The sequence below is a fragment of the Sitophilus oryzae genome, unplaced genomic scaffold (assembly GCF_002938485.1).
Source record: "Sitophilus oryzae breed Bouriz unplaced genomic scaffold, Soryzae_2.0 scaffold_1307_pilon_pilon, whole genome shotgun sequence".
In the NCBI taxonomy this organism is placed as follows: Eukaryota; Metazoa; Arthropoda; class Insecta; order Coleoptera; family Curculionidae; genus Sitophilus; species Sitophilus oryzae.
In genome coordinates, this window is record NW_022145957.1 from 3,211,175 (window position 1) to 3,224,667 (window position 13,493).

A 13,493-nucleotide genomic window follows, 5' to 3' on the forward strand; every position below is an offset into this window, starting at 1 on the left:
GTGGCATGGGGGTGTTGGTAGGGCGAGACGTCTTCGGAGTGGAGGAGAGATCTGAGGTTTGACGGGGAGAGCTTGCTTGTAGTTTTGGGGCGCCAAAAGCCTTGAATAGAGATGTAGCTTTGGCAGGCTTCATTTGCAGTTGTTTTCATGTTTTTTCCAAATATTTTTTGTATATTTGGCTCTCTCGTCGTCTGTGCCGAACCTGAGCTTGACTTAACCCTGTGGAGGTCATCATCTCCTTCATGGAGACCGCTTTCAAGGTTTTAGCTTCGATTTCTGCCAGAATTTCCAGGTACTCAGGTTCGGTCTTTGTGTTTTACACTTTTACCAAGATTCGTTTATTATTAATCGTTTGGGATATATACCAAATAGAAAAATAATTTTAGCATTTCATATTTGTTATCACGTTATATCATCACATTAAGCAATATACGCTAATTTACAGGGTTTTCAAAAAGGGGGAGATTCCTCATGTAAAAATAAGATTTATTTTTCAAAAAAAATGACTATAAGTACTACATATTCTAATGCTAAAAAAGTGTCGACAGATTTACCAGGGACATGCATATGGGTTATCACTGGAATAGTTTTCTAACAAAACATGTGTGCCACTGACCTTTGTTCCTCTTGTTAGCAAAATTGTATAGGTCATTTAATGCCGATTAAAAAAGTACGATATTTTGTTCATTTTGATCTCCTCTATGAGATAAACGTAATTTTATTAATCACAATTTATAAAATTAACCCCTATAATTTTATAAACAAAAAATATTAAACAAAGACTCTACGAACCTATTACCAGCGAATATCGAATTTATGTTAGCCAGCAACAATAAGCCATAGATAAGTCGCAATACGCATGTCGCATAGTCGCATACGTTTTTTTGAACCATTCAAATAAATAAATATGATATATAAAGTTACCTATTGACTAAAAATTGTTATTTTAATTTATTCCATATTGTGTTTTCACGACTTTTGCAAAAAAAGTAAATAAAAAGCAATGGCCATTCAATACACAGGCCGGCTGGTCCGAACTGAATTTAGGAAACTTAAAAATAAGTAAAACAGTTCGTAATACATTTATGTCTCAAAATATTTCGTTTCGGAGATGTGTTGTAGAAGTTTCATTTCTATTTAGGATGTTTCCAAATACTTTTCTGAATTAGCGTCGGTATTTGCATATTTTTTTTACATGAGAAATTCGATGTTAGTCAAATTCTCATTTCTGGATGGCGCCACTTACATGTTTTTTAACTGTTTTGCAAAGTAATAACATTTCGTCCGTGCCTGTATTAACAACTGAGAGAAAAAAATATACATTTTCGCCACTTTTTACGTAAGGAGCCGTTCTCAAGATATCTAAGATCGAAATAATCAGTACATGCCATCATTGACAAAAAATAAACATGTTCTTCTTCTTCTTAGGCCGCCGCGCCATCTGCATTCGGATGTTGGCGATCCAACTGGCTATGACAGTGCGTGAAACCGCACCTCTGAAAATTTCAATCGATGTTTTTCCGAACCAACGACGCAGATCCTTAAGCCAGGAGTTTGCGAGAGGAATTGTCTTCTTCCCATTGATCTCCTACCCTCAATTTTGCCTTCGATGACCAGGCCTTCACTGTTGATAGAAGCTCTTTATCTTTGCCCATCCACCTGAGTACCTCCTCATTTGTCACTCTATCCATCTAGGATATACGCAGCATACGACGATACAAGTACATCTCAAAAGCGTTAATACGGTTTTCCAATGTCTGATGAGTGTCCAACTCTCAGAGCCGTAGATAAATACTGGAAAGATGTAGCAACGCAGCATACGTATGCGCAGTTGGAGGCTTAGATCTCGGCTGGAGAAGAGGGTTTTCATGGAAGCAAAAGTACGTCTGGCCTGTTCGATCTTCGCTAAAAATTCAGTTTTGGAGTCGCAAGCCTCTTTGGCGAGGGCTCCTAGATACTTTATGGACGATACTTGTTCTACCACCTTGTTAATTCTGAGAACAGTCTTTCCCGGTGTTTTGGAAAATATAACAAGTTTAGTTTTGTTAATATTGATGTGTAATCCGTACTGCATGCTATGTTCATGCAGTCCATCATGTTCTGAAGTAGTAGAATGTTGCCAGCCAGTACGACCGTATCATCTGCGAAGCGAATATTGTTGATCACGGTACCATTGATTTTGATACCATCCTCAACGCTCCCTAGTGCCTCACGGAATACCGCCTCGGAGTAGATGTTGAAAAGGAGTGGGGATAATACACACACCTGCCTGACGCCCTTCCTAATTGCTACGTCATCAGATATTCCGCCATTCGCCCTGATCTATGCAGTCTGATTCCAGTATGACTGAGTGATAATGCGTCCCCCTCATCCACACCGATGGTCCTAAGAATCTCGGCAAGTTTGCATCTGTTACATTTGCTCGTTTGCATGCATGCTCGGCTGTCCTTCGCATCTGTTGTATATACGGGTATAAATTATGCGGAGGAATACTTTGAGGACATGCGACATCAGGCTGATTAACCGGTGGTCATTATATTGAGAAACGTTTGTTTTTTTAGGTAATGCGATAAAAGTGGATTTTAGCCAATCAGTGGGTATCTTGCCGGCTTTGCATATCGAATTAAACACTTCTCTAAGAATCTTAAGACCCCGTCATCTGCATTGGCGATTAGCTTTACGGTTTCGGCGTGGATCTGGTCTGGTCCTACTGCCTTGTTTTTCTTCTGAAGCTCTATTGCACGTTTGACTTCTTCCTTTGTAATATCAGGACTAGAATCATTGAATTAATAGCTATGGGTGGTTGATCGGGCCGTGTATCTGTGTAGAGCAACTCCACCAAGATTTTATTGTTAACATCTTTCAGAATACTTCGAAACTGTTTACGTGCTGTGTTTGTAAATTCTTTGATATTTTTGTGGAGCTTAAACAAATCATGTTTCTTTTGCCATTTCAAAGGTCTCCATTTCACTGCACTTATCTGCTAGCCAACGCTCCTTTGCTCTTTGACATTCAGTTCGTACAGTCCTGTTCAGCTCCTTGTACCGTCGGTTGTCTCTGGACTTCTGCTTTCTTCTGTCATCCATAAGTTGAAGGATTTCATCAGTCATCCATTTTCTGGCTTAATTGTAGGTCCCACAGAAAATTTTATGGGACAAAAAATGAAGAGAATTAAATTCTCCACATTTTCATCTCTTAAGTAACAAACCTCTAAAACCTACGGGGATAAAGTTTGTGGGCGCCAAAGTCATAGCAGTTTTTTACATTTTTTCGGGCGAAACCATTTTTTTCCTGCCGCAAAATTTTTTAAATTATAAAGAGTATTAAAAAATTTACCAAATTGATATGTAACTTTTTTTACGTTTCACTGTTTACGAGATATAACGTTTACAATGTCGCGAGCTGCTGCGCGAGCATACTAGGACTCAGCTGCCGCTGGGCCCCTTCTGGTCCGCATTCTAGCACTAACTAGTCGATCGGCTGCCGTCTTTCGGCAATGTAGATGCGAGGGTTTTGACATAGTAAGCAATTTTTTCGCGTGCGGAGTAAAAATTTAAGTTTTACAGGTTTGCTACTGAAAAATGAAATTGTAGAGAATTGAATTCTCTTAATTTTTTGTTTTATAAAATTTTCTGCTTAGCCAGAAAATGGAATCCAAAAAAAATGTTGAATTTCTCAAAAACGCTACCTTCAGCGCACCTAAAGACATCTCAAAACGATCAGGGGATGTTATAACGATCCTCAGTTCTAGTGAACATCGTAATCGGTGAAGGTAACTTGCAGAACCCTATCGACCGTCATTGATTTTATGAAAGTTGCATAGACATTGTGGGAACGAATGAAATATATCTCGTAAACAGTAAAATATAAAAAAAAAGTTACACATCAATTTGGTTAAGGTTCAAGGTTTTTTAAGCTCTTTACATTTAAAAACTTAGCGACAGTAAAAAAATGGTTTCGCCCGGAAAAATGCGTTTGAGTGAGTTTGGCGCCCTCTAACTTTGTCCCCGTATGTTTTAGAGGTTTGCTATAAAAATGTAGAGAATTTAATTTCTCTTCATTTTCATCTCTAAGTAACATACCATCTCATCTCATTTGTTCCAAAATTTTCTGTGGGACTAAGCTTCAGTCAGAAAATTGAATGCAAATTTTTTTTAGTTGCTGAAAAACGATCGGTGGGGGATACGATTTTTCAAATTTAAGCTTCCCAGTGGACCACTTACGAGTATGAGAGCGGGGGTAATTTGATGGAAGTCTATGCCTTTTTTGATGCAGATTGACTGTGATAAACGGCGAAAATGTATTTATTTTTATCAGCAGCGTAATGCAGTTACGGACGAAAAGTTATTACTGTTCAAAACAGTTATAAACATGTAGGTGACGCCACGAACATCAAAATCGAATTTCCCATGTCCAGAAACATTCAGATATCAATTTTCATCGAAATATTGACGTTAGTTCAGAAATTATTTGAAAAAATTACGAAATAAAAATGAAACTTCTACACCCTGTATCTCCAAAACAAAACATTTTAGAACATAACCACATAAGATTTTTTTTACTTATTTTTATCTATAAAATATATTGTAGAAGTTGATCTTGATTAAAATACCGACCACCCTGTATATTGAAAAATAAATAAATTTGTCGGAGAAATATTGTTTCTTTCTTTAAAAAGTTTCATTTACATTAAATTACTTAAAATACTGTTTATTTAAATATTTTCTATGAAGGAAGTGTCTTTAGTAAAAACCCATTAAAGTGGCTCATCACTATGTAGGTCCTCCCTACATGTCACATTGACATCGAAATCCAAATTTCTCTTGTCAAAAACACCCATATACCCATTTTCATCCAAATATAGATGCTAGCTCAAAAATTATTTGAGAAAAAATCGAAATAATAATGAAACTTCTACCCCTTGTATCTACGAAACGAAATATTTTAGGACATACATTTCGTTGGCTTTATGACAAAAAGGCCTAACTCGTTACGACGAAGAGACGTAAGTTGAGATAAAGCTCTTTGTTATATCAATTGTTATACTAATTTTTATACTACAAGAAAGATGGAATTTGAGATGGTCTTTTGTTTTAAGTTGTGAAAATGCGTGCGAAAGAAAATAACACATTCTGCCTATTATTTTCTGATGGTTGCTCAGGACAAAATAAAAGTTCTATCATGGCAGCTCTCGTTTACAGTGCGGCTAATTTAACACAGTTGAAAGAAATACGTCTCTGATTTTTTGCCACAAACTATGGTTAAAATGAGTTAGACTTTGCACATAGCTGTATTGCGTATCCAAAAATGACCGAAGGAAAATTGGCCGAAAGCAAATCACCGAAACGAAGACTGCCCTAATGGAAAATTTCCCGAGATCATAGTTTCCCTAAGAACACTTTAGTGAACCCAAAAGTTTTCCGAAAAATACAATAATTGTCATCTCTGCCAATTTCTGGAAAATTGTATTTATTGAGCCTATCATCATCCGTTACTCCGTTAATTATTACTCCACGGTTATTTGTATCAAAAAAGCATGGGTGAAGAAACATGTATTGTTTTCGTTTAGTTTGATTTTTATTAAGTGGACCGTGTGTTTAAATTTTACCCTGTATTAGAGCAATCTTTTACCAAAATCGACATCTTGGGAAATTTTTATTTCTGTTAATTAAAATTCGATGATTTTTCTTTTCGGGCAACTATCTCTTTCCTTATTTTTTTCGATCAATTTTTCGGGTAATTCTACTTCAGTGAATTGTTTTCGGGCAATTTTACTAGATCCGTGATATTGCTCATGCAATAAAAAACAGGCGAATTATTTATGCCCAACCAGCTGTTTTAGAATATAGAACAGTTATTTTAGTTATAGAACAGTAACACTAAAACGACAACTCATTTTTTCAACATCACATTCTAAACTAAACTCAGGGCCAAAACTTATAGTATTACGGAAAAATCAAGATCTACAGCCCCTTTGCACTGGTGATAAACCTGTCATTAAATCACCAGAAAATGTTTTATTTTAAATCTTTGCCTAAATTAACTAAATAATTACTAAAAATATGTTAGGACCTACTTAATAAAAATATTTTCGTATAAAAACAATATTGTTAAAATAAGCTAGATAAGAGTATTTTCAGTTATTATTGTTTTTGTTTCTAGAATGAACGTTGTCTTTGTTTTCAGTTGATTTAATCCAACGCGAATAAAAGTATTTAAAAATATTTTTGTTTCTGATTTTTTGGTGATTTCTAGTTTTTTGTATGTATCTATGTGAATATTGTATTATTTTTTTCCTTATTAGGAACATTTTATCATTATTTTTAAATTTATTTTACATAGGCGTATGTATACCATTCGGCCGGTAATAAATTTATTATATTAAAACAAAAAGGCCTATCTCTGGTAAACAACTAAAAATAAATTATTTATTAAAATTTACGCTCAATTTATCTTCAGAATGTTTTCTCAAGGCCTCCGTTTACGTGTGAATACAAAAACAATATTAGAAAATTAAAGACATTTCTTGGCCAAAGAAAGTAAGTGATTTTTTTTAAATTCCTCTCCTGAAAAGTAGCAAAAATCGAGATACGCCTTTTCGTTATAAAGCCGATAATTTATACGAACTTTTGTAATTGTTATCTGTACAATACGCTGCCGAAGTTTCTCGAATGCAATTCGGAACACCCTGTATTATGTAATTAGAATTATTGAATAAAATTATAGTATCGCCATATATTATTTCTACTATTTTAGGTTTACCACCGCCCCTTGCTCCTCATCATGGATCGCCTATAAGACGACCCCATTACACCAGAGTCGTCGACCCATTTCCACAAGTAGAACTACAGCCTTTACAATTTGAGAACTTTGGTCCATGTGGTCCCCCTCCGCTGCACCCCGACTTGCGAGAGGTAGCTGAATGGGAACCCCCATTTGATCTAGGAGAGACAACGGCACTATCAGCTGAAAGTCATGGCGATGGTAGGAAAATAAGACCACGACCATACAGGAAAAAACATTTTTTACAAAAAAAATTGTTACACGTAAAAAAATATTTCTGACGCGTAATAAACTATTGTTTGAGCCTAGAAAACTATTTTATACGCGAATAAAACTATTTGTTACACATAAAAAAATATTTCTTTAATTTATTGATTTTTCAACATTTGAAACTACACTTTTTCAAACATTTCCTTCAAATTTTTCAATTTAATAGAATCTTTCTAAACAGTAGATGTTCTCTATAAAAATATTTTTAAATAATACCCTAAAATGAAAAAAAGAAATCGCTAAAGACGCTACAAAAAACAAACTGATACGGCGGGCGTGTCTTTTGCGAGAGGTATGTTGGAGTACCCCCGTAGCGTTTTTCGGTGGTAATGCTCGCGAATTGTGAGTTTGTCGCGAATTAATGTTTGTGTTAATATTAGGTGTAATTTTCTCATGACTGATTACTTAATAATTTCATATTATTTTCATTTAAAACTCAATGTTTTATCGATTTTGAAAACCATCCCTTGCTTACTGATTCGCAAAGTGTTCAATCATTGAACAAAAATTTGCTAGTACCGAATGTACCGAAAAAAGGGAAATTCCGATTCCTTAAAGGCATGATACCAAAATTCCCAATTTCGAAAAATAGCTCCGGTTCCGGAAACCCTAGTTGAGTCGGATTATGTTGATTGATGTGAATTTTAATTTACGTATGTTTTTTTCTTCGCTTTTATTCATTTGTGTTCATGTTTTTAGGGTTCCGTGCCCAAAGGGTAAAAACGGAAACCCTATAATTAAGACTTCGCTGTCCGTCCGTCGGTCCGTCTGTCACAAAGGTCTATCTTATGAACCGTTATAGCTAGACAATTAAAGCGTGGAAATTCAAAAGCGTCTAAGTGCCAAATTGATCATTCGATCAATTCTTTTATGTTATTTATTTATTTATTAATTTAATGAAATCTTAAATTCTTAAGATTTCATTAATTTTGTAATCTATGTGCCAAGGCCTATAACGTACAAAATAGTCTAAGTCCCATACTGCTATTTTAACGTTAAATACTCGGCTAAAAGATGGCGCGACGTCCAAGTTGAGTAAGCAATTATAGGGAAAAACCGTCTAAGTGCCAATTCGTTACACATTGCTGTAATTATTTTTTTTCTAAAAAGTTAATCATATGGAGTGACAATAATTGCATTGGTCAAAATAAAAATAAAATAATGCTCTATATTTGGTGGCTATGGGAGTATATGAGCAAGTTGAACAAAAATTCTTAGTTTCTGGTCACACATACCTCCCTTGTGATCGTGACTTCCCTCAAATCGAAAAGCGAAAAAGAATAACAAAAGCTTTCACACCTGATAATATAAAAGATATGATAAAGAATGCATGTCACAAGAATTCTTTTAAAGCTTTTACGATGCAATCTGAGGACTGTAAAGACATTCAGAAACTTGCCGACGAAATGCTGAACACAACGAAGTTAAAAATATCTGAGATTTCCTGGATTATGGTTAATAAGGAAAATCTGAAAATGGTGAAAATTAAGAAATCTTTCAGTGAGCTGGAAGCATGGACTGAGTGTAATGTTTTCAAGCAGGGAAAAAGGATACAGGATATTTTAGGAAATCTCCCCCTCCTAGAAGACAAGAATCGAATCTCTGCTGAAAAAATTAAAAATTTTGAAGATATGCTAGACTATATACCTTTAAAATATTTAAGTTATTGGGAAACTTTGATTGATGATACCAAGAAATCAAAATAAGTAGCAATTTAATCTACGTTCGTGTTCAGTTTTATTTTTTTGGATGTATGTTTAGTTGGAACATAGACGCTTTTGAAGCTATGTTAATTTTGAACTTAGACTGTTTCTTTGTTTTATGAGTTTGGTAATTCTTTGTAACAAAACTTTTCAACTTTTTAAAATTTTTTAACATGTTTTATGCTTCAAACACTTAATACTGATTATTAAAGTACTTTTCACCGCAATATACTTGTTTTTTTTTTATTTATTATAACAAAAACCTTAATAACTCAAAAATACCTTTTTGGCACTTAGACGCTTTTGAATTACCACGCTTCAATTGTAATTTTTACAGATAATGTATATATGTTGCCGCTATAAGAACAAATACTAAAAACAGAATTAAATAAATGTTTATAAATAAAAAAGTACTTTCACTAAACATTATCTTTTAATTAAGAATTTTACATAGAATCTTTCAAGTCCTCGGTGGCCGCGTGGTTAAAGCGTTAGGACTTTACGCTGCTATAACGTTGGAGCCGTAGTAAGGCAGGTTCGAATCCTAGTCAAGGCGACTTTTTTTAGTCGTTTTTCTTTAATTTTTCCATATTTTTACATATTTATTTTTACTTTTTACATATTTATTATTGATCAATACAATTTTTAGTAATGTGTTTCTTCATTTTTTTAAATTACTTATACTTCTGGTTCTTCTTATCACGCCCTCTCCTGTCGAAGGTTGGCGATCCAAATGGCAATTGTGGCTCTGGAAACTGCAGCCCGGAAGATTTCCGCAGACGAGCGTTCAAACCATCTCCTCAAATCTTTTAGCCATTAATTCTGGCGTCTTCCTACTGATCTTTTCCCTTGCACTTTGCCCTCTATTACTTATACGCGCATTCAAAATTTCAGCTAAATCGGAAAAAAAGTTTATAATAATAGAGTGTCTAATGTTGTAGATAATGAATGAATGATAATGAATGGTAATTGGCACGACCCTTCGTGCGCGAGTCCGACTCGCACTTGACCAATTTTTTCAATTTTATCATGACTGATTACTTAATAATTTTATATGATTTTCTTTAAAAAACTCAATTTTTATCGATTTTACTTTCGAAAACCATCCCTTGCTTGCTGATTGATAAACTTCACCATCATTTAACAAAAATTAGCCAGTACCGAATGTACCGAAAAAAAAACTGGAAATACCTGTTCCTTAGGGCCGATTCTACCAAGCAAATATAAATTCGGAATAATTATTCTCCAAACATTTTATACTTATTGAACGGAAATTTTAATAGATATTCCAAGAATTGGTTATACTTGGTATATACCTGCTTTGTAGAAGCGGCCCTTAAGACGTGGTCCCGAAATTCCCGGTTCTAAAAAACAGCCCCGGTTCCGCAAATCCTACTCGACATATCCTTAACCAAAAACCATTTAGATCTGCATATAAATTAGATCGTAAAATACTTTTAGCAAATGTGTAAAAATTTGCGAATGGCAGACAAAAAAGCGATTTTGTGATGACGGCATATTTATTTTCGTTTGTATACTTTTAGAATTGATGTACTCGCCTGAGCCGTTACCTGGTCCTGAACCTTTAACTCCACCGTCAGTTGGCAAAGGCCCTTGCGGTACCTATAGTCCAGCAACATCTCCTCCCCTTGGCATTTTAGAGTCTCCAGATTTAAGAATGTATGATCCCCACGATTTGAAGATTTTCGATGAACATTTAGGTAAAAATATTGCGAGTATCATTAAATACACTAGAATTGGAACATATAAAAGCACATTCAGTTTACTATTTTTTTTTTGTATTACGTTAAAAACTAGGCATATAAGGTAGATACCTATTATCTCTGCCTTAATAGAATCACGAAAGAAGCATAATAATAATAATAATACTTCGTCTACTGAAGTATGCATCTAAAAAAGACAGTCACAATGTGGGCGACGTTTTGCGAATAGCTATTCTACCAGTTAACCCAAAAACATACCATATTAACACATAACTTACATTTCCCTATATTTACAATATACGATATTCAAAAATACATAAATTATTATCTGACATGATGTTAAAAACAAAAATAATTAAAGATAACACTATAAATTCATTAGGAGGTGGAAGGCAAGAAGTATCGCTTCTTATCATATTTGAAGGATGTCACTGATTTGATTTTTAAATTTGTCAAGTAATGTGTTATACCTATAATTTTGCAGTATTATACAGGGTATCTCAGAAATAAGTGCAAGTATTTTAACTGGTAGTATAGTTCGACCCCAGAAACAAGCCCATAAGTTTTTTTTGCGAAAAAAATTGTATATTAATATTATTAATATAATTAATATTATTATTAAAATTTTATATTTTTCTTGAAATTTTCCGGAAAAATATAAAAACTTTTGAGTGCCACTGTTCATTCTCCGGAAACTCGTTTATGGGAGAAAACATTCTCGGAGAACAAACACTGACAGTTAGTAATAGGCCTACCAGTAAGGAACGGTAGGCTGACTAATAATAAACTAATAAACTTTAAATTATCTAAACTCCGTGCTAATACTCAAACTGTTGTATAAGTGTTATATTTTTCTAAGAAGGGCAAATAATAATAATATATAAAAGGGGGAGGGACAATATTTATTTTTAATAAAGCGACTTCAATAAATTTTCGTACTTTTATTTTTCACCTTTCTAATTTTTTCAACAACAACTACCCATAATTATTACATAACAATACTTCCTTATAAAAGTCACTAGAGTTGCTAACCTAGTTTTGGGCGCGAGATTTAAATAATTCAAGTTATTTTACAAATAATAAATCATTTATTTGTAATATAGAAAATGTACAAAAATATAATATTATCCAACTACGTACTACAATGATTTTTGTTTTTAATATTAGAAAATATACAGGATGTTACATTAAAAACACATAATTTAATATTTAAGTAATGACAAATATTAAAAATGTAAAAAACTATACAGGATGAGTCTTAAATAAGTGCAAATATTTTGAGGGGCGGTAAATTTCGACCCTAGGAACACGTCTATGAGGTTTTTTTCGCAAGAAAAAGATGTTGAAAATCAGGCATTTTCTTATAATCATCTGCTGATGAAGGCATTTAGTTTATAATCATCTGCTGATGATGCTAACATGGTTAGCGAAACGCGCGTCCAGTGTAAAAGTAAAAGTGTTTTGGTGTATTGTGGTGATTTAGTGTTTTATTTTGCTGTGTAACACCAAAGGTTCCAACCCTCAACTGTAATATCAACTGTAACAAGGCATTTTCGTTTAAATTTCCCTGTATATTTTTCGAAAACTTTTTAGAACTGCCTGTTCACCGCAAACTTTCATACGGCCTAATTTCTTAATCTCTGATATTACCATGGTTACGGCACTAAAAGGGATGCGACATTGACACCTCCTAAATGAATTATATTTCTAATTAATCAACTGAGAAAATGCAATTAAAAAATAAAAATTGCTGAAAAGGGGTGACAAATTCAGAGAAGGAGTGAATAAAATACCTTGTATTATTACCCTTTATTATTAGAGTAGAGTCCTTTACTCAGGTTTCTCTGATCATGAGGCAGTATTGACAACTTTTTTGCCACAATCCAAATGCAAAAATACCTCGCGCAAATTGGGCCGTATTTTTTCGGATAAAATTTTTATAAATTTTCACCACCTATGTCTAACAACTGAGTGGGTTGTCATCTCGGCTGACGTCGATTCCGAATTTTCTAGATTTATCCTTGTCTAATCAGCGTGCAAGGCATTTCCTCTTAGGCCTATCAAAATTAAGCAAGGTATACCTTGGTCTACGACTGGCTTGCGTATATCTGCAAAGAACATGCGCTCATTATCTCACCTTAAAAAATTCACAGACAGCGTTTTCTTTCATAATTACGTGAAACTTTATAGAAGGGTTTATCGTAAGACTATAAAAGCTGCCAAGGACATTTATTATAATGGGAAGCTAGCCAAATCCGGTAATGTGTGTTGCTAAGGAGACTTGGGCTATTGTAAATGACTTAAGGAATAAGACTTCTTCGTCTGGCACAGTCTTTAATTCATCTGAAGATTTAAACACTTAATTTGTTAATGTGGCGAAAAATTTAGTGAACACCGTAACTCCTTCCCATAATTCACTTTCATATTTCCCTAATGCAAATGAGAATTTACAGTTTCCTCTTCACGAGCATAGCATTAGATGAGCTCCGTAGTACAATTAAAAGTATTAAAAATAAATCCTCATCTGGGACTGATGGGCTTACTCTCAAAATGTTTTCTGAACTTCCGGAATGAACGTTAATCTATCTTACTACTTTAATTAGCGAGTAATTCCAAAAAGGAGTTTTTCCAAGCTGCTTTAAGACAGCAATAATTATTCCTCTGCATAAAGGAGGAGATAAAGGTCAAGCTTCGAACTATCGCCCAATTGCTCTCCAGCCCACATTATCTAAGATCATTGAAAGATTGGTTAAAAAAAGGCTTCTATCTTTTCTCCTTAAATATAAAGTACTTTCTACCCATCAATTTGTATTTCTAAGTAACAGTTGCACAAATGATGCTATGTTCGACCTTTTTAATAATGTATACTGTAGCCTGAATAACCATCACTCTACAGCTACAATTTTCTCTGTTTTCTCTGAGGCTTTCGACTGTGTAAATCATAATATCTTAATTAACAAATTGCAATACTATGAATTCAGGGAAGTGCCGCTCGAATGGCTTAAGTCATATC

At 34.1% G+C, this 13,493-nt stretch overlaps 1 protein-coding gene across 2 annotated transcripts in view; it reads left to right on the forward strand.

Annotated features, from left to right (window-relative positions):
* Positions 1-13,493, forward strand: part of LOC115874950 — a 153,711-nt gene that overhangs the window by 14,843 nt on the left and 125,375 nt on the right. For both annotated transcript variants that reach the window (XM_030890259.1, XM_030890258.1), the window contains exons 4-5: positions 6,757-6,984; positions 10,301-10,477. In XM_030890259.1, coding sequence (XP_030746119.1) covers positions 6,757-6,984; positions 10,301-10,477 — 405 coding nt within the window. The remainder of the gene's footprint in view (positions 1-6,756; positions 6,985-10,300; positions 10,478-13,493) is intronic.